The sequence below is a fragment of the Babylonia areolata genome, chromosome 19 (genome assembly GCF_041734735.1).
Source record: "Babylonia areolata isolate BAREFJ2019XMU chromosome 19, ASM4173473v1, whole genome shotgun sequence".
Lineage (NCBI taxonomy): Eukaryota > Metazoa > Mollusca > Gastropoda > Neogastropoda > Buccinidae > Babylonia > Babylonia areolata.
The window spans coordinates 54,056,523-54,075,133 of record NC_134894.1 but is presented as its reverse complement, the minus strand read 5'-3'; the positions used below and the strand labels follow the sequence as shown (position 1 = coordinate 54,075,133).

General features: G+C 43.6%; 1 protein-coding gene across 1 annotated transcript; it reads left to right on the top strand.

Moving 5' to 3' along the window:
* The first annotated feature begins 457 nt into the window (after positions 1-457).
* On the top strand, positions 458-5,973 carry LOC143294209 (uncharacterized). Its single transcript, XM_076605640.1, has 6 exons — positions 458-485; positions 2,032-2,406; positions 2,635-2,990; positions 3,317-3,782; positions 4,132-4,710; positions 5,954-5,973. Exons 1-6 carry the CDS (start codon positions 458-460, stop codon positions 5,971-5,973), a joined length of 1,824 nt encoding a protein of 607 aa, XP_076461755.1.
* Positions 5,974-18,611: the final 12,638 nt, after the last annotated feature.

Sequence of the window (18,611 nt, the reverse complement as noted above, 5' to 3'; positions counted from 1 at the left end):
GAGGAGTATTACAAAGACTTTTTGCAGTGATCACTGTATTAATGCATCAGGATAACAGTTACAATAGAACTGTGCACGCAAAATAGAAATATGACAGTTCACCACAGAGTTGAGTTCACCACAAAAGTCACAAGTTCAGTTCTCAGGATAACATAAATTAGAACCACAAACAAATATAAATATAATGTCCCTGAAAAAATTCTTCTTCACTTGTGGTTCGAAAAATAATAATGAAGTGGATCCCACTTCTGACACCAATAAAGTGTCAGTGCCCTAAACAATTAATTAAGATGGCCAGTCGTTGGGCAATGCACTTGTAAGGAACAAGCACCTATGGCTACTAACCGTTGCTTCTTGTCGAATTTGGGCAGGGTTGTCATGTCAGGTGGGCAGGCGTAGTTGGTGAGTGTAGGTGTATTCCTAGCGGGTGAGTGTAGGCGTATTCGTCATATTCAAGATGGCTGCCATCGCCGGGTTGTTGACCGGTGCTGGCAGGACGTCGTTGTTGAGCAGGGAAATCTTCTGAGAGCTTGTGCAGAGATGTGTTGTCTTCAAAGGTGAAGTGCACACTGCACTGGCTTGCTGATGCTGCAGGGTGACCAAAACACCAGTGAGTTGTTTGCAGCGCCCCTCTTCCGCTAGCGGGAGTAACTGCCCTTTGGTATTGAGCTTCCGGGTCAAAGGCGTCTGCTAACCTCGTTTCACAACAGTGGAAAAAATTCGTCTGCTAAAAAGTAAACAAAGAACACTCGCCATTTTCAAGGCATCTCTTTGACAGTAAAAATCATCGAATACCGTCTGAATCAACTTACAATAACAAGATTATAGATTCTATAATGTCAATAATCAATCGATATATAAACTAACAACAATTTTTTTTCCTTCAAATATTGGTTTCCAAAAATAGATCTCACTCTTCATTGGACACCTGCTCGTTGTTCCCTCAGTTTGGTGATTGATTTTCTAAACCCGACCAGAATCATCGTTAGGGTCAGGAATGGTGAAAGAATTATCACTGTCATACAAGCATTCAGTTTCGGACTCTGATGAGCTCATGTTGGCAAGCAGTTCACGTGCGAGTCTCAGCGTCTGGCCACAGTCGAAATTTGTAGTTTTTTCATAGTGTTTTGGCCCTATTCATTGAAATCAATAGTAGAACTGGAAATTAGAATGTTTAGGACTTTGTCATGCAGCTGGAATTATCTGTCATTGTTTCTGGACTGCGAAAGTGTGATCTGAACTTCGTGTTGTGAGTACCTTCTACAAGAACATTACTTCCGTTCTTGATCGCTGGAATACAGAATGTATGTTTTCGTCATGTTTTCATCGAAAATTTGTCGATCCTTGTCATCACCATCTTCTGTCACAAGATCTTCATGTGTGATACTGTCACACTGACTGTCCCCAATTTGGACTCAGTACTTTTTTTTCTAGCAAAACTGTCTTTCGCTTATCGGGTCTTGACTATGGTCTCCTTGTTCATACCATCGCACGCTCGTCAACACGAAAATCTGCAACCCTCCCCTCCTACTGTCGACAGAGGCTTGTATTACTATATTTAGCAAGTTTACTGCTGAGCATCTCTTTTGCCCCAGAGCCAAACCCTGGTCCTACGAACAGTACTACTTCAGAATCCCATTCCTTATGGCTCTGTGGAACCTGTGACCAGCCTGTAGACTGGGGAGAGAGGGGTTTAGCATGCAACACCTGTGAACAGTGGTACCATGCCCACTGTCAGAGTATTGACACTCTGCACTGTCAACATCATGAAGATCTTGGGGAGGGGGTTCCTTGGTTTTGTGCCATTTGTGGGAATCCTAATTGTCAGACCGCCCTTGATCTGCATGGTGTTGAGTTCTCAGTTTCACCCACCCCCTCCCTACCAGATATGTCAGCAAATTGCACTACCCCGATTGAAAACCCACATGCAACGTCCCCTGCATTCCTCCACACCATCACGCGTAAGCCAGCAAGACGGGTGAATAAGAAGACCACTGCACCTGATTAACGTCAACTTTCACTCTGCCCCAGGCAAGAAACCAAACAGTCTCAACCTTTTAGACAGTGTGCACCCTGATACTGTTATCAGCACAGAAACTTGGCTTGACCCCGCCACCGGTGACTCAGAGATCTTCCCTGACACCTACAAGTTGTACTGCAAGGACAGGAACCGGTCCAGAGGTGGTGTCCTGATTGCGGTGCATACATCCATCGACAGCTATGAAGTCAACGAGTTGCAGGTAGACTGTGAGTTGATTTGGGTGAGGCTGAAGATCCAAGGTAGAAGGTACATGTACGTCTGCGCGTACTACAGACCAGACGACGGAGATGAAGCCAGCCTGATCCAATTCAACACGTCACTGGAGCAGGCTGCGCTGACTTCCAGTGCTCATCTCCTCATCGGCGGTGACTTGAATTTTCCCAGTTGGGATTGAAAGCTGATGGCCCTCAAACCCAAGCCTGTATACCCCATACTACACTGTGACTTCATCAGCATGATGAAAGATAACAGCCTTGAACAACTTGTGGAAGAACCGACTAGAGAGGAAAATACCCTGGACTTATTCATTACCAACGACCCACAGCTGATTCCGTGAGTGGAAGTCCTTCCTCGGCTGTCTGACCACACTGCAGTCTACTGTGAGGTGGTGGTTTACACCCAGAAGAGGAAGCAGGCACCGTGCTCCATCCCACTGTACAAGAAGGCAGACTGGGAGGGTCTCAGGAAGTCCATGACCAATCTCACCAACACCTTGGAAGAGATGAAGGACACTGCTACTACAGAAGAGCTGTGGGCTTGCTTCAGAAACACTCTTCATGCAGCTGTCAAGCAGTTCATCCCCCATAAGCAGGTCCGTGTCAAGGTAAGCCAGCCCTGGATCACCCCGGCCCTACACCGACTCATCAACAGACGAGACCGCGTCTTCAAAAAGATGCGCAAGCGAGGGACAGAAGACCTGAAACAGCAGCACAAGCAACTCCGAAGAGAGGTCCAGCGCCACCTACAAGGAGCATACTGATCCTACCTCGACGACACCTTCGACGAAGAAGTCCCCGAGCAGGCAGCCAAGAACAAGCACTTCTGGTCATACGTAAAACACCTGAAGTCGTCCAACGCCGGTGTCAGGCCGTTGAAGGAAGAAGGCAGGTTGGTGTCTGACCCAAAAGCACAGGCAGACAACTTGAACCGCTAGTTCCAGTCTGTATTTGGCAGCGGCCAGACCTTCTCTTAGGAGGAATTCCAGGAAAAATGCAGACTCCCACTCAGAGACTTCCCAACCCTAGACAAGGTTGACATTAACATCCACGGGTGAAGAAACTCATCAGCAACCTGAAACCTGGAAAAGCACCGGGACCCGACAACATCAGCCCAAGGATCCTGAAGGAGCTGGCAAACGAACTGGCACCAACTCTTACCATCATCTTCCAGTCTTCAGTCAATACAGGCACCCTACCAGCTGATTGGAAAGCTGCCCATGTTATGCCGGTGTTCAAGAAAGGAGAGCAGTACAACCCGGCAAACTACAGACCAGTCTCTCTGACGAGTGTATGCTGTAAAGTGCTGGAGCACATTCTGACCAGCACCATCATGAACCATCTCGAGCATCACGGCATCCTCTGCAACCAACAGCACGGCTTCCGCATGAGAAGGTTTTGCGAGACCCAGCTCCTTGACTTCAACAGCGAGAGCCAGAAGCAGACTGACATCTTGGTGTTGGACTTTGCAAAAGCCTTCGATAGGGTCAACCATAGCCTCCTGTCTCACAAGCTCGGCTACTATGGTGTTTGAGGAGAGATCAACACCTGGGTAGCCAACTTCCTGAGATACAAAAAGCAGGCGGTGGTCATCAGCAGAGAGCGTTCTGGCTTCATCCCAGTCAGGTCCAGAGTCCCACAAGGCTCCGTTTTGGGGCCTTGTCTGTTCCTGATCTACATAAATGATCTGCCCGACATCCTGACTACGAGGTCACGCCTGTTCGTGGACGACACGGCAGTCTACAACATGGTCACTTCTCCAGCAGCCCAGGCCCATCTACAACAAGACCTCAACCAGCTTGCTATGTGGGAAAAGAGATGGGACATGGCCTTTCATGCTGGAAAGTGCACCACTCTGCCCGTGACCCACAGCAGGAACCCCCCTCCACTTTAACTACTGTCTGCACGGCCATATCCTGGAGACCATCACCAGCGCAAAGTATCTAGGCATCACCATCTGCAGCGATTTTAGCTGGGACACGCACATCAACCACCTGTGCAACGAAGCCAACAAGACCCTAGGCTTCCTGCGACGTAACATCAAAGTCAGCTCTAGGAAGATCAAGGAAATGGCCTACAAGTCCTTCGTGCGACCCATCCTGGAGTACGCCAGCAGCATCTGGGATCCACACACCGAGCAGAACATCAGCAAGTTTGAAGCGGTGCAGTGCAGGGCAGCCCGTTTCGTGATGAGGCGCTACCACAACACCTCAAGCCCCACCGCCATGCTTGAAGAATTGAAATGGTCCATCCTCCAGGACAGACGACGTACAGCACGCCTATCCATGCTGTACAAGATCCACAACAACCTGGTCAGCACAGAAGGCATCAAAGCCAGCCTGCGCCCTGCACCTCCACGCCGACGCCGCGGCCACGATCAGCAGTTCGCCATTCCACAGTGCAGAACTGTCAAGGGCCTCCCGTCTCCATTAAAAGCCACGCCCAGGGTTTTTTGTGGGTTTTTTTTTTGGGGGGGGGGGGGGGTTGTTTTGTTTTTGTTTTTTTGCGCGAGTGCGGACCCCTTGCATAAGTGACAGAATAATCAACTAGATGATTGTGGTCGCTGCCAAGGAACAAGAACAGCGATCTCTGGCAAAATGGCGGCGAGAAAGTGAAAGTGAGGCGTAGTCGAGTCGAACATTTATTTCGGTACTGTTTTATTAATTAAGGTTAAATTTTATATCTGACGCTTCAAAACCTCGTTTTATTAAAACACAACGCTATTCTAGAGAAAATCAGGTAATTGACTTTTAGAAACGTGGAATTAGCCAGCCAGCCAGTCAGATCGTTCCTGTGGGAACGAAGCTTACAGAGACGAACTGTTAAGAGTCAATGATCCGTACGATTTCCAGGCCGATTCATACCAGTGTAGAAAGAAGCCCTTGTTAAAAATAATAACGTTTCAACTTAGCCTGTTAAGACAAACCCGGGCGGACACACGTACATACACGCACACCCCTTAAGAAAGTGAAATATATTAGCATGTCAATAATTATTACAACTTTGCTTGTGGCGGAGGGGGGGTGAGCGGGATCGTGGGGAGTGGGAGTGTTAATTGAGACAGGTCATTTTTCAGTGCTGGTTATTATTGCAATGTTTACAGAAATACACCCAAGATGAGATAGAAAGACGACTATCCCAGCCATACTCTAAATGGTCCGATCAAGATTTCCTATTGGCTAAAGAAATACAAGAGGAGAAGAAAACAGGCCAGGAGGGTAATAAACCTGTAAGTTGATTCTTTTTACAGGTTCACACACCCACACATTACTAAACGTTACACACTGGTGTACACCGACAAACCCGACAAGTGCCTTGAAGCACGCGCACACACACACACACACACACACATATGCCCTCGAACTAAAAGTCTAATTCTCTAAATCAGTCAAGCTATTTAGCCTGTCCACACACACGCGCGCACATTGTGTGAACGAATATGTACAAAAACAAATTTATTTTTTATCCAGATCAAATACTCGGTGTATCCATAATCGCATGTAATTGTTGAAAACAATTCAGTTTACTCCTTAAAAGACCATCATGTCAAATCGTGAATGGCTATCAATCCCATTTTGCTTTCTCATCGTTGATTTATCTGTAATGATAATAGTGATTATTTGATGGAAATCTGCCATTTAAAGAACTAGAATAATTTTGCACACTTTGTGTCTATTTTCACTTGATTTGCTCTCAGTTACAGTATCAGGGGGCTAGCGTGGATAAACTGCAAAACTGAGCCTCATTTTGGTGGGGTAACATAGTAATTGAAATTTTCCAACTAAAACTGACGGCAGTGAAAGGGGTATTCCCATATGTTTGGAGGGAACAGTCAAGGGCGCGTTACATGAATTAAAAATACAATCTCTGCCCTCCCCTTTGGAGTTAAAAGGACAGGGTCGGATGTTAAGGTTTCTAGCTCTTCGGACCTCCCCCCACCCCACCCCCCGGCCCCCCATGCCTCCCCCCTCTCTCTCTCTCTTTGTCCCTTTCACACACACACACACACACACACACACACACACACACACACACACACTGAGTGAAGAAAACAACTCTAGACTTACGTAACGTTTGGTCTTTGGGAGTCATGACCGAGCTGCGTCCCTAGTTACTGCTTCTCCACATTTCTGTAACATTGATTCCACAGTTTTCGTGACTCATGCTTTGTCAAAGATTTCCGAGTGAGCTTGACAAAAGGTCAAGATTATGGTAAATGGTGATTCCTGTATCCACGCGGACTAGGATTTTCTCACACATAGTTTTGTTGCACAGATTGTGATACACCACGCGCCAGTGTATTTTGAATTTTAGAAAAACTTTGAACATCTTTGCTTCGAGCCTGACCTTTGACAACACGTCAGCGACGATAACAACTTTGATCATTGTTGTTGTTATTGGAAATGGTCAAATCAAAATGATGACTCTCTCTCTCTCTCTCTCTCTCTCTCTCTCTCTCTCTCTCTCTCTCTGTGCAGCGTCCAGTGTATTCTAACGTTTACCTTTCAGACCGAGGAGGATGGTGGGGGTCTTTTTCTTTTGTGGACTTTTTTCTCTTTTTTTCACACATGTTTTGAACGATTTTTGGCTTGGTTTGTACTATTCGGTGGTAACATTCAGAAATCTGTTGAAAAGGAATGGTCGCTTTGACCTTGGGTTTCGTTTGAGCATATCATAATACTTTCTGAAATGTTGAAAATTATCTTAACCCTTTGATATAATTCACTGAATTGATGCGTCCTCATAACCCTTTGAATGATATGATGCAAAAATAAATGTTTTCATGATTCAAAGCTTCCGAGTGACCTTGACAAAAGGTCAGGTTCACATCAGAAGACAGTTTCTTGTCCGTGTTGATCCCACATGACTTTTGGATTGTTGTTGATCCTGTTGACATTAAATGATGAAGAATGTCAAAAGCTGTTGAAAGATTCAGTCAACCTGACCTTCATGGATTTGATGACTTTAACTTGACCTTGTTTCAAAAGGGAAACCTTTTCCTCTTTTTTTTTTTTTTTTTTTTTCCAAACGTTTCTACTTTTTTCTCAGACACGCAACGATGTCACATGCTGAGATTTTACCGAGATTTCCCCCACGGTTGTACACATTTCTCGGGAATATTTCAGTCTTGCACCCATCACACACACACACACACACACACACACACACACACACACATATATATATATATATATATATGTGTGTGTATCCACGCATGCACATGCCCCCCCCCCCACCACACACACACACACACATTCACACACACACCCACACACCGTGCATCCGTGTGATTTTGAAATAACGAGTATACCAATACAGAATGGTGATTTTTTTATACTGATACGCTTTCTTTTCCTTTCAGGGCGAAGCGAAAACAGATGCTGGCTCTGGTAAGTTATAACACTGCTTTTCCTTTTACTGCACATTGCCATACAGTAGAAATTATTGTAACTGCACACATTACAATTCTGAACAGATCAGTTACAAGTAAATGAAAGAAGATAATGAAATAAAAATTAATGACATTATTCATCATATAGTTTTCTGTAATGGGCATGGAGCAGAATTAATCAGTCAGCGGTCATCAACGAGAGAATTTAACCGAAATAAAAAAAAATTACTGTACTCTTCTAAACTAAATGAAACACACAGTCATGTTTTTGTCCCCAAATGCTGAATAGGATTGATTTTTTTTTTTTAAGTTAAAAATTTTTTTTAAAGAGACACAGCTGCAACTGATGAAAGAAAAGTGGGTTCAGTTTGTTCCAATATCATGTCAGAATTTGGCATTTGGTACAATTTGTTCCAAGATTGTGTCAGTATTTGGCAGTTGATACAATTTATTCCAAGATTGTGTCAGTAGTTGGCAATTAGTAAAATTTATTCCAAGATTGTGTCCGTATTTGGCAATTGGTACAGTGTGTTTCAAGACTGTGTCAGAATTTGGCAGTTGGTACAGTGTGTTCCAGGGTTGTGTCCGTATTTAGGTGTCAGTACCTCGTTTGTTTTCCTTCAGTTAGAATGACCCTTTGAAAAACAAAGCACAGACTGTGTGTTTTACATTTTGTTGGGAGTACAGTAACCTGGGTTTATTTCGGTTCTCTCATGTAGGACAAGCGGTTTGGAGTATAAGGACGGACTCAGGGCAGGAAGTTGTGTTGACGCAGGACAAACCACAAGCCATTGTTGGCGAATTTCAAGTTCGAATTCCAGACGATGGGGAGAACAGTAGTGCATTGTTGATCAGTTCCGTCAAGAACCTTCACTCCGACAGCAGAAATCGGAATTCTGCAAACAGCAGGGAGATTGGGGGTAAAGAGTTGGCTGACCAGTATACGTTTCCCATCGACGTCTACGCTGGTAGCAGTGGGCCCGAGTCACAACAGACACAGCCAAACAAATCCCCAACAGATGCACTACAGGAATGCACAACGCGTCCTATCCAACGTGAGGAATACATAACAACCACAGAGGACTTCGGTGGCTCTGATACAAAACACAAAAGAAGCGTGAAATTCATCGGCGAAGATCTTGAACCAAAACCTGGCACGCACTCAAAACTCAGGAAGCATACACCATATGTAAGGGGCACCCCCCGCAACATCGTTGACTTCAGTGTTTTGGACGTTCACCCAGAACAGCAAGACGAGAAAGATGTTGAAAAGTCTCTACTGAGCCAAAGACGGCCGACAGAGTTTGTCAGAACAACGAACGGTGGTTTTGATGACAATTCCAACATGCCCATAAAAGAAGGAAATGACTGGTTTATGGGCAGATATGTTGAACAAACTGAAATCACAAACACCAAGCCTTCAAGGTTAGGGGGGTCACTTGGTCGTAACAACAGTCGACAGATCCGGTTAGCTGAACCCAGTAGAATGCCAGAAAAGATTTTCGATGATCTGTGCAATGAGAGTCTGTCCGAAACTGAAAGATCTCCTCTACTGTTGAAAGAGACTTCCGTGACTTTTCAGCCTTTTCGAAATATAGTGCAGGATGTTGTTCTGAAGCGTGGAACTGACAACTTCCATCTGAGAAACTGTCATGGACACAAGAGTAGATTTTTTATGGTTACAATTGACTCAGATGGAAAAACACAAACTGTTAACTTAGACACAACGCAGGAAAACGTGGATTATTTAGAATAAGCTAAGCACAAGGCTGATTTAAGTGTTTATCTGTATGCATTTGTTTCCATTCATTTGTTTTGGTCCTCCATTTACAATGTTGTAAGTGTATGGCAACGTAAACACTGCTTTTTTTTTACCTCGATTTCTTCTGCCTTTATTACAGTGGCTGATTTGCTACAATGTGCATTCTTTGCATAGGAACACCTAAAGCTGCGCAGGACGAAACCTCTCCTGACAAACATCGAAGACCAAAGGATGAGAAGGCGCGACACGCTCCACACAGAAAAGGAGTGCACCAAAGAGCGCCTGCTGAGAAAGAGGCTCAGTACAGAGAAAAAGCAAATGGGAAATCACTCAGCCGTGCTTCCCCAACGATGCAAATTGGACAAAACTTGGGAGATGTGTGGACGCAGGTGAATGTCTTCGATATTATTGATGAAGTCAACAAAGAAGAGCGGGCAGACAGAAAAGGCCCAGGGGGTCACCCACATGAAAGAGCCAGGAAAGACCCCAACGATAGGACCAGAATGAGAAAGGAAGGACATGGAGACAGGAAAAGAACAAAAGATGAGGCGTCAACTAAGGAACACAGTTCCGGCAAAAAGAGAAAGGAAGAACAGGGAGCCGGAGCGAGTGAGATCACACCAGGTTCTTGTGCCCCTTCACGACCAGAAATGAAAGCAGAGCAAAGATCCGAACCTTCAGCAGATGCTGCTGCTGCACCGGGAACCAGTGCAACGGTGACAGATCTCGTGTCAGATTCCCAGAGTGATACACCAGCAAAGACCATATCAAAATCCAGTGCGCAAACATATGATCAGGACTCGACTGACCCTCTACGAATGACAAATGCACCCGTCGCAGAGAGCACGAAGCCACAGCCACCTGAAAGGACTCAGGAACATGCATCAGACAGTCACATACCCACAGATGTCAGCCCAGTGGAAGTGGAAAAAGAGAAGACAGCAGGTGGTGAACCACAGGGAGAAGCGGAAAAGAAACATGTCCAGGAAACGGGTAAAGACGAAACACCGATGGTCAAGAGCAGTCAAGAGAACCTCCAAGTGCCCAAGAAAGGTGGAGAATTGGAAGAGAAGGATAATGGAAAAATACACGACGTTGAACCAAGCACAATGGAAACCGAAGTAACTGCAGAGCCTGCAGAGGATAGCGGAACGAAAAAGACCGAGCAAGCGAGTGATGGTGTTGAGGAGGGTGCTGATGCAAAACACAAGGCAGAAGACACGGAAAAACCTTCTGTGACTGAGGAGAAAACGCCAGAAGATCCAGGAGAAGACGCCCAAACAAAAGAAGATAAAAAAGAACACGGCGAGAAAGGTGCAGAAGAAAAGGAAAGTGGAAAGAAAAAGAAGAAGAAAAAGAAGAAAAAGAAAAAGAAAACCCAAGAAGGAGAAGCTGAAGTTGAAAGCTCTGGGAAGAAAGAAGGTGAATCTGAAGGCGCCACAGGAGAACAACAAAGTGCAGGGGAGAAAGGGCAGAAGAAAAAAAAGAAAAAGAAGAAAAAGAAGAAACAAGCAGGAGCGGACAAAAGCCAGTCTGCTTCGTCTTTGAATAACTCTTCGTCGTCGGTCTCGGTCATCGGGACTTCCAGCCCGAAGGACCAGCAGGTGAGTGACCACCTTCTTCGTATTGTTTCAACCTGTGTGTGTGTGTGTGTTTGTGATATGAAAAAAGAAGGGATAAAGTTTTACCGGACATATTGCTAAAGGAATGTGCGCTTATTGGATTACATTATCTTCAAACTTATGTTTGTTGTTGTTTTGCCAAAAGAATGTGCGCTTATTCGATTACATTATCTTCGAACTCAACAAATGTTTGATGTTTTTGTGGGCACATTTCCATTATTCAAACTATGTTGTCGAGGTGAAAAGCATTAGTTTGGCCAACAATGTGCGATCGTAAATCAAATCAAACCAAACCAAATCAAATTTTTAAAATGCTGTATTAATCAACATGGAAATTAATTTGTGCAATCGCAGGCTCGTTATCAACGGACGTAGGTAATATGGTAAGGCAAACCATAAAAAGAGATTAAAACAAGTTTAAAAAAAATTGTTACACAACATCAGTATGTTCAAATAATCGCTTCCAGGAAATAAATCCACATATATCAGTAAAGTGCGCGCGCGCGCGCAATCACACACGACATATATCACGACAGGAAATTGACATGAAATTCTTTGAAATCTGAAAGTCACTCACACACTGAGTAACGCTTGCATGTGCGCACATACCACTCCACCAACCCTGCCCCCACCCCCTCCTCTCCCCCTCATACCCCACCGCCCATCAAACACTTAGATATGCGCATGCTCATCCACACACCCACATGCACACAAAATGTCTGCCCAAACATGCTGGTTAAGGTGGGGGTGGGGTGGGGGTTGTATAATTTTCAGAGTCTAGTCAGTGGCGTTGTTGTACGTTTTGCTTGAGTGGGCGAATTGCTATGGGAATTATTGAATTCATGTAACGGGATGCTCTTGTGCGTGGATCTCAAATTCTTTCACTTCTGTCTGATCGCCTGCCTAACCAATGTGACCGACTGCTACTAATGTGCTAAAGATACCAGCCTGCAAGAACGTGTGTCGCCTCTGAGCCCAGCGCTAGCGACCAGACTACGTGACGTAGAGATGATGCACTATGGTTATGACATGAATCGAATATTCGTAGGTCAGTCATGGAGACTATGTGGACCTCCTGTCGGGACGACTGGTACCACTGGTGCTGGCAACACCACACGGGAATCTGACTTACCTCAAGCCTTCAGCAAAACGTCGACCACCCAGCCTCCGCAGACGTCACAGAAGTATGGAGGTACGCTGCAGATGAAAAATATCAATTATTATTATCTTTGAACAGTGCATGCTTGATGACACCAATATCCTTTTCGAATAAACCAGCGAGGAGTAAAGCTCTTTTTTTTCTTTTTAAATTTTTTTTTTTTACCTATTGTCGCTTTCGTGTGTATACATAGTGTGTGTGTGCGCGTGAATATGTGTGTGTTGCAACATTTTCGTAATGAAACAGTGTATAGACCACAGTGAATATCCAGTCATTTATGAGAATGTTTTGGTATATGTGTATATATGTATATTATATATATATGTGTGTGTGTGTTTGAGAGAGGGAGAGGAATGGGACAAAGCGAAACGAATTTTATTTAAAGAGGAAGTGGAATAAACATTATTACTTTTTTTCATCCAGCCCTCTGGGGGAAAAAAGAAAGAAAGAAAGACAATAGTCATCCACATGTCATACTCCATACAAAGAGAGAGAGCTTTCACAAACGTTACTTTGAATATATGTGAGCTAGAAGGAAACATAATCATGAGCAATCTAAAGCAATTTTGATTGTAGTTGCAACCCGACGTATTCATCTTTAAATTGTTGGCGCATTCCTCAATTACTCCATATAATGTGTGTAAAATATTTGTGCGAGATCAAATTATTTTATGCGCTCGTGCACATGAAACGTCCTGTTATTTCAGTCAGTAAAAAGTATGCCATAAAGTAAGAGTGCGACACAACATTGGAATGCTTACAACACTTGTGAGTACATTTCATCTGTGTCTGCCTCTTTTTTTTTTCTCTCTTTTTTTTCCTTTCCTTTCCCCCCCCTCTGTTCGAGAATGTACAAGAGTTTTTGGTGCGGTGAAATCGATACGATCCTAGTGTAAATATGTGTGTTCTACTTAGATCAAGACAGAGCTCAACGCGAATCCATCATCCCACTTATGTTGCAGATACAAAGGCGGTTGGAACAAATCAATAAAGAAGAACACGATACGAAAATGAAAGTCATACCCAGAGTACAAAGTGATAGATTTAGGACTGTCAGCAAGACATCCAGTCAAAGCTGTGTCCAAAGGGATAATCTGCAGTTCACTGGTGATCCCCTTATGAAGGAATATAGTCCAGTCCTTACGTCAAACCAGGAGTCCAGCAGGAGTCTTAGCTCCTCACCCCCAAACCCTTACAGACGGTGTAAGGTCCAGTTTGATTACCAGCATCAGGGGCGGAGCAGGGGGTTGGGCGAGGAAGAAAACGTTCGTAAGAGCAGGATACCTCATTACATACCGGACAGTGCAAGATCACAAAAGCCGAAGAGGACATATAATCAAGCAGACCCTGAGTTTTGGAGACGTTGGTTTGAAGTGAACGCTGACAATGTTGATAGGAGTTCACGTGGTGCTTTGAGACAGATTTGCTTGGGTCTTCACAGTGATCAAGAGTCAGACAGTGAACAGATGCCGCACGGCACAGATGCAGAAAAGAGGAAAGCGTACAGTGAAGAAAAGACTGTTAAATCAAAGAGTCGAACACCTAACGATACTCTTGCTGACAGAGTCTCCTTACTGCACCTAAAAGACCGGCAGCGGTGTTTTGACTACAATGCAGACGGAGCCACCTCCAGTTCAGCATCACCAAAAGTAAGACACATCTGCCTGGGTCTCCACGGAACAACAGTGGCCCCCAACAAGAATGAATCCCATACAGAGCTCTGTGGACAAGAAAGCAGTCAACGAGGGATGCCATTTTACATACGCCAGCCCACACACTTCTCGAGACGTTCGCAAGTGGACAAGCAGAACCAAGATCGCGAGTACTGTTTTGAAGCCAAGTTGGGTTGTCCATCGCGATTACCTATCAGCAAGGCAGCCCGAGGTTTGACAGAAAGACGGAAACGGACTACTGAAGTACTTGATCAGTATAGTGATAGAAACATTGCCAAACAGCCCAGATCAGAAAACGTTGGTCGGCCATCATTTGGTCAGCAGGGAGACAGACGAAGCAGGACTGAAGCGAGTGACTCAAGAAATAAAAGGAGCGCTTTGAGAATATACCCCAGAGGAGCGAAGACACAACAGAGTGACCACACCACCAGGAGAGGAAGCGTGGACCAGTGGGTGGAATCAAAACACTACGGTCTGAAGACGACACCATCCACCTCCAACAGAAACGAAAGCAACCAACAGGTTGTTTCAGCTAAGTAGTAGTGTCTGTTCAACACACACACACACACACACACACACACACACACACATGCGCACCCACCCACCCATGCACACACACACACACACACACACACACACACACACACAAAATAGTCCCTCCACCCACTCACTCATTTCTCTGTCAATCTGACTACCGGTTTGGGTGCTTGCCTACCTGCCTGTGTACCTGCATTTCTTTCTAGATTTTTTTTTTTAAATCAATGGTTTAATCTCAAGAACGGGTTGTTTTCTTACTAATGGCATACATCTTCATAGTATTAATGCAATATAACATGTAAAACGACGTAGCTAGCCCTGTTTTCATTCGAATATTGCATCGCTCCTGTCTCCTTATTTTCAAGAATATGGCAAGAGATTCGTGTTTTGTAATGGCTTACAACTAAAGTAATTCCAAAACATTAAACACGTAATATTTTTATATGAATACAAATACGCAATACGAAATCAGAGAAGAAGAAAAAAACAACAACCTATAGTTGGAAGTGTGCGTTTACACTTGTAAACATTATTATGGAATGAGTGAGCGATGGATGTATATTGATAAAACAGTGAACGGATGGTGTTGTATTTGTATTTTTCGTTTTTGTCACAACAGATTTCTTTGTGTGAAACTCGGGCTGCTCTCCCCAGGGAGAGCGCATCGCTACACTGAGAGCGTCACCCATTTAAAAAAAAAATTTCCTGCATGCAGTTTTATTTGTTTTTCCTATCAAAGTGGATTGTTTACTGAATTTTGCCAGGGACAACCTTTTTGTTGCCGTGGGTTCTTGTACATGTGCTACATGCATGCTGTACACGGGACCTCAGTTTATCGTCTCATCTGAATGACAAGCGTGGGGAGAAAATATTGGCATCTGAGCCATGATTCGAACCAGCACTCTGATTCTCTCACTTCCAAGGCGGACACATTACCTCTTGGCCATCACTCCACGTTCTGTAAGATGTATGATCACTATGGTTGCAGGAATTTCGTTTGGTTCATGTGGATCATGACGTGTGCACTAGCGGAGATGATGCAGACTTCTCTGTGGCTTTTCCCTCACCAACGACTGGCTCCCACTCATTGTTTCCCTCAGCCTCGGAAATTGAACGGTTTGCCAACAGCGAGGAAAGGACATCGCCCACGCCCTTTACGGAGCTTTACTCCCAGTTTCAAAAGATTGAGCAAGAAAAGGAACGTCAGAAAGACTGGACCGCGGACACCAATTCTTCTCAGCGTGATGTCACCCCACAGGTCTCCACACACGCATGGGCACTTCATCCCCAGGGAGGAAGATCACCGGGCGATATTCAGTCATACACAAGGGACTTTGACACTGAATTACCAACAATGGCTTTCTCGGGCACTGGTCAGAACCAGTATTCTCTAGGGCCACGTACCCCCTTTTCTCCCCCAGAGCTTTCCGAGACTACTGGCGCATTCTGTCCAGAACAAACAGCAAACGAGATGAACTTGACTTGCAATACAGTGCCGTTGTCTCAGACTCAGGTTCCTTCAGCTTCTTCTTCTCATTCTTCATTACCTGTACAGGAATCGAGATCATCGACCTGCAGTGATGTGCCTGCAAGTGATTCATCATTAAGAAAGAAGAGTCGGAAATGCACGCGGTCTGACAGATGAGGCAAATTAAGCAGCTTTCTGGCTTGACTTATAGCTGGTGCAACTGGAATCAACGGTGCAACCACAAATCAGGTAGTTTCTGGTGGGATGCAATGTGTTGGTCACTCACATGATCAACTAAGAAAAATTTTTAATTTAGTATGACTGAAATCAGTGTCATATTTACTAGAAACGTCTTCTAATGGAGTGCACAAGCGTTATTAATGTGATCATTTGACCTAATTAAAGAAAAAAAGGAAGGGATAGGGGTAATTCATCAGTCACCTTGCTGATTAAAAGACCTTGTTCTTCATACCCAATACAGTAGAAATCTGCCAGCTTATGGTTGAGTATGCAGTGTTGGTTACGTAACTTATCAAGTTCCTTGCTGACTGTTCATAATTCATTTAACAGTATGGCTGAACTACCTGAATGGCCAGAAATCAGCCAGCTGCATAAAAAGGAAAACCGCTTTTGTGAGACCTTGTATTCTTGAGATAAAGATAAAAGGGTGTCAATTCAACCAGAAAAAATTCCCTACAGCAAATTCTTGTGCCAGCTAATAGGGTAATTTGCACACAGACTGGAATTAGCTGACATTTGTGACTTTCGACCTAAAGTGGAACCTTGCTGGCTGGAGTGTAAATTGGAAATCAGACATTGACAGCCTTCAGTGACTTAATATGTTCCATCGTTTCACAAGGAAGGAACAGATGTGCACAAGCTGATATGACTGAACTACATACACCTGTTAAGTGTTTATACAAGGTTATACTATGATAAATGACGCTGTTGTTGCATAATGATGCTGTTGTTGCATACAATATTTTAAAATATAATCTTTTCTCCATGCCAGTGCATGTTTAATTAAGCGGCACTCATGTGTGGGTACGTACATGCCAACACACTACCCCAAAGTTTAAAAACGCCTGATGGAGTGGTTAGGATTTGCATCATGCACAGGAGTGATGCAATGCCTTTTGCATTTCCAACCCAGATACTGAGACAGCTCAAAATGGGTGCTATATGAGCATTTTAGAATGCATTTTAATGTGTATTACACATTCTGGATATGTGTGCATGTGTGTGTTTATCGTTTGGGAAGGTGTTGGCAAATGGTGCTCATGAATCTTCTCGACTGGTTCCTTCTTTATGTATTTGACAGTCAGTCATACATTTTTAACATCATACAAAGAAGACCAGGACCGATAAAGCTATTACCTTAATGGCACAAGTTTATGTTGTGACTGATGCAATGACGACACTCATAATGATGACGATTTCTCCACTTAGAACACAACTATTATGAAACAAAACACCTCTATCACAATTATACGACAGTAAACATTTACTGAATGCAGTACCAGAGGCAAAATATTTACTCAGTTTATTGTGGAATAAGACAGAAAACACACACCTTCCCTCCAAACACAGGCTGCAGACTTTTGTTATTGCCTGACTGTAGTGGATGCTTAATGTTCATGTACTTTTGTGATTTTCGATATTTATGCCTTTTGTATGTTATTTACAGGTTTGCTTTTATTCTAAAGGGCTAGAGGTCTTTTTTCCCCCTCGTCTTTGATAAGAAACGTGTTTGGAATACAATTAGGTTTGAATATAAAATGGGTTGGGTTTTTTTTGACATGTTTGTCAACAAATGATTAAAGTAATGTATACAGAGGATTCTCATGCGTGTTCTTTTCTTTGAGTTATCTGTCATGTCTGCAATGAACTAGAAAGTTATGCTGTGCTTTGGCTTCCATTTTATTCAGATTATGTTTAACTGTCATGGAATGTACATCTGGATATGTTGCGAAAATTCACTCCAACCCCATCAAAAAACTCACTGCAAAGACGTATGATAGTGTGATAACTTCTGTCATGTCAGTAACCTTTACTTTCACAATTGTATTGCACCCCAACATGTATCACACTTCATGGCAATCGGGGTGTATCAAATTAAGATCATGGAGGAAATGACAACTGAAAAGAAAGTCTTCATACAGACAAAATATGAGAGGGACATGTACAGCAAATAACAGAACAAAAGAGAGACTGCAGTGATATTGGGAAACATTCACTGGATTTAGGCACAGGGTAAAGACAAACTTTGTAACCATACCAAAGTAGGAAGCCTGGTCCATATGGGATGGGCTCTTAAATGATCAACAAGGAAATATAGAACTATAGGTATGTCTATCATCAGCTACATATCACATTCAGCTGTGTTTTACATTTTCATCTGTACAGAAAACAAAAGAATTCCCATCAAATGAGCTTTTTAACTTTATTCAAAGCAAATAAACAAAATCCAGGTTAAAATCAAAACAGTTCACAACACAAAAGCAGCTACATGTATGCTAAAAGCACACATTTGATGCCTATGATTTATTATCCATTTGTTAAAACACACACATACACATGTAGATACCTGTGATTATCTTTCTTTTTTTTGGTAATGCATGTGCACACTGGAAAATACAAGTGCATGTAAATGGTTAATATTTGTTAATAATTTATTTTATTGTAAAAACATTTTTCTGTGCTGCCCCATCTTTCATGATCTCTGTGTGGTATTACCCGAGC

What these genes read in the sequence shown, in the direction of transcription:
- LOC143294209 (XM_076605640.1), top strand. Translation starts at nt 458, where the DNA reads ATGGCTGCCATCGCCGGGTTGTTGACCG. An exon ending in CATCGCCGGGTTGTTGACCG is followed by an intron (nt 486 to 2,031) that starts GTGCTGGCAGGA and finishes ACTCTGCCCCAG; the next exon opens with GCAAGAAACCAAACAGTCTC. An exon ending in TGCTCATCTCCTCATCGGCG is followed by an intron (nt 2,407 to 2,634) that starts GTGACTTGAATT and finishes ACCACACTGCAG; the next exon opens with TCTACTGTGAGGTGGTGGTT.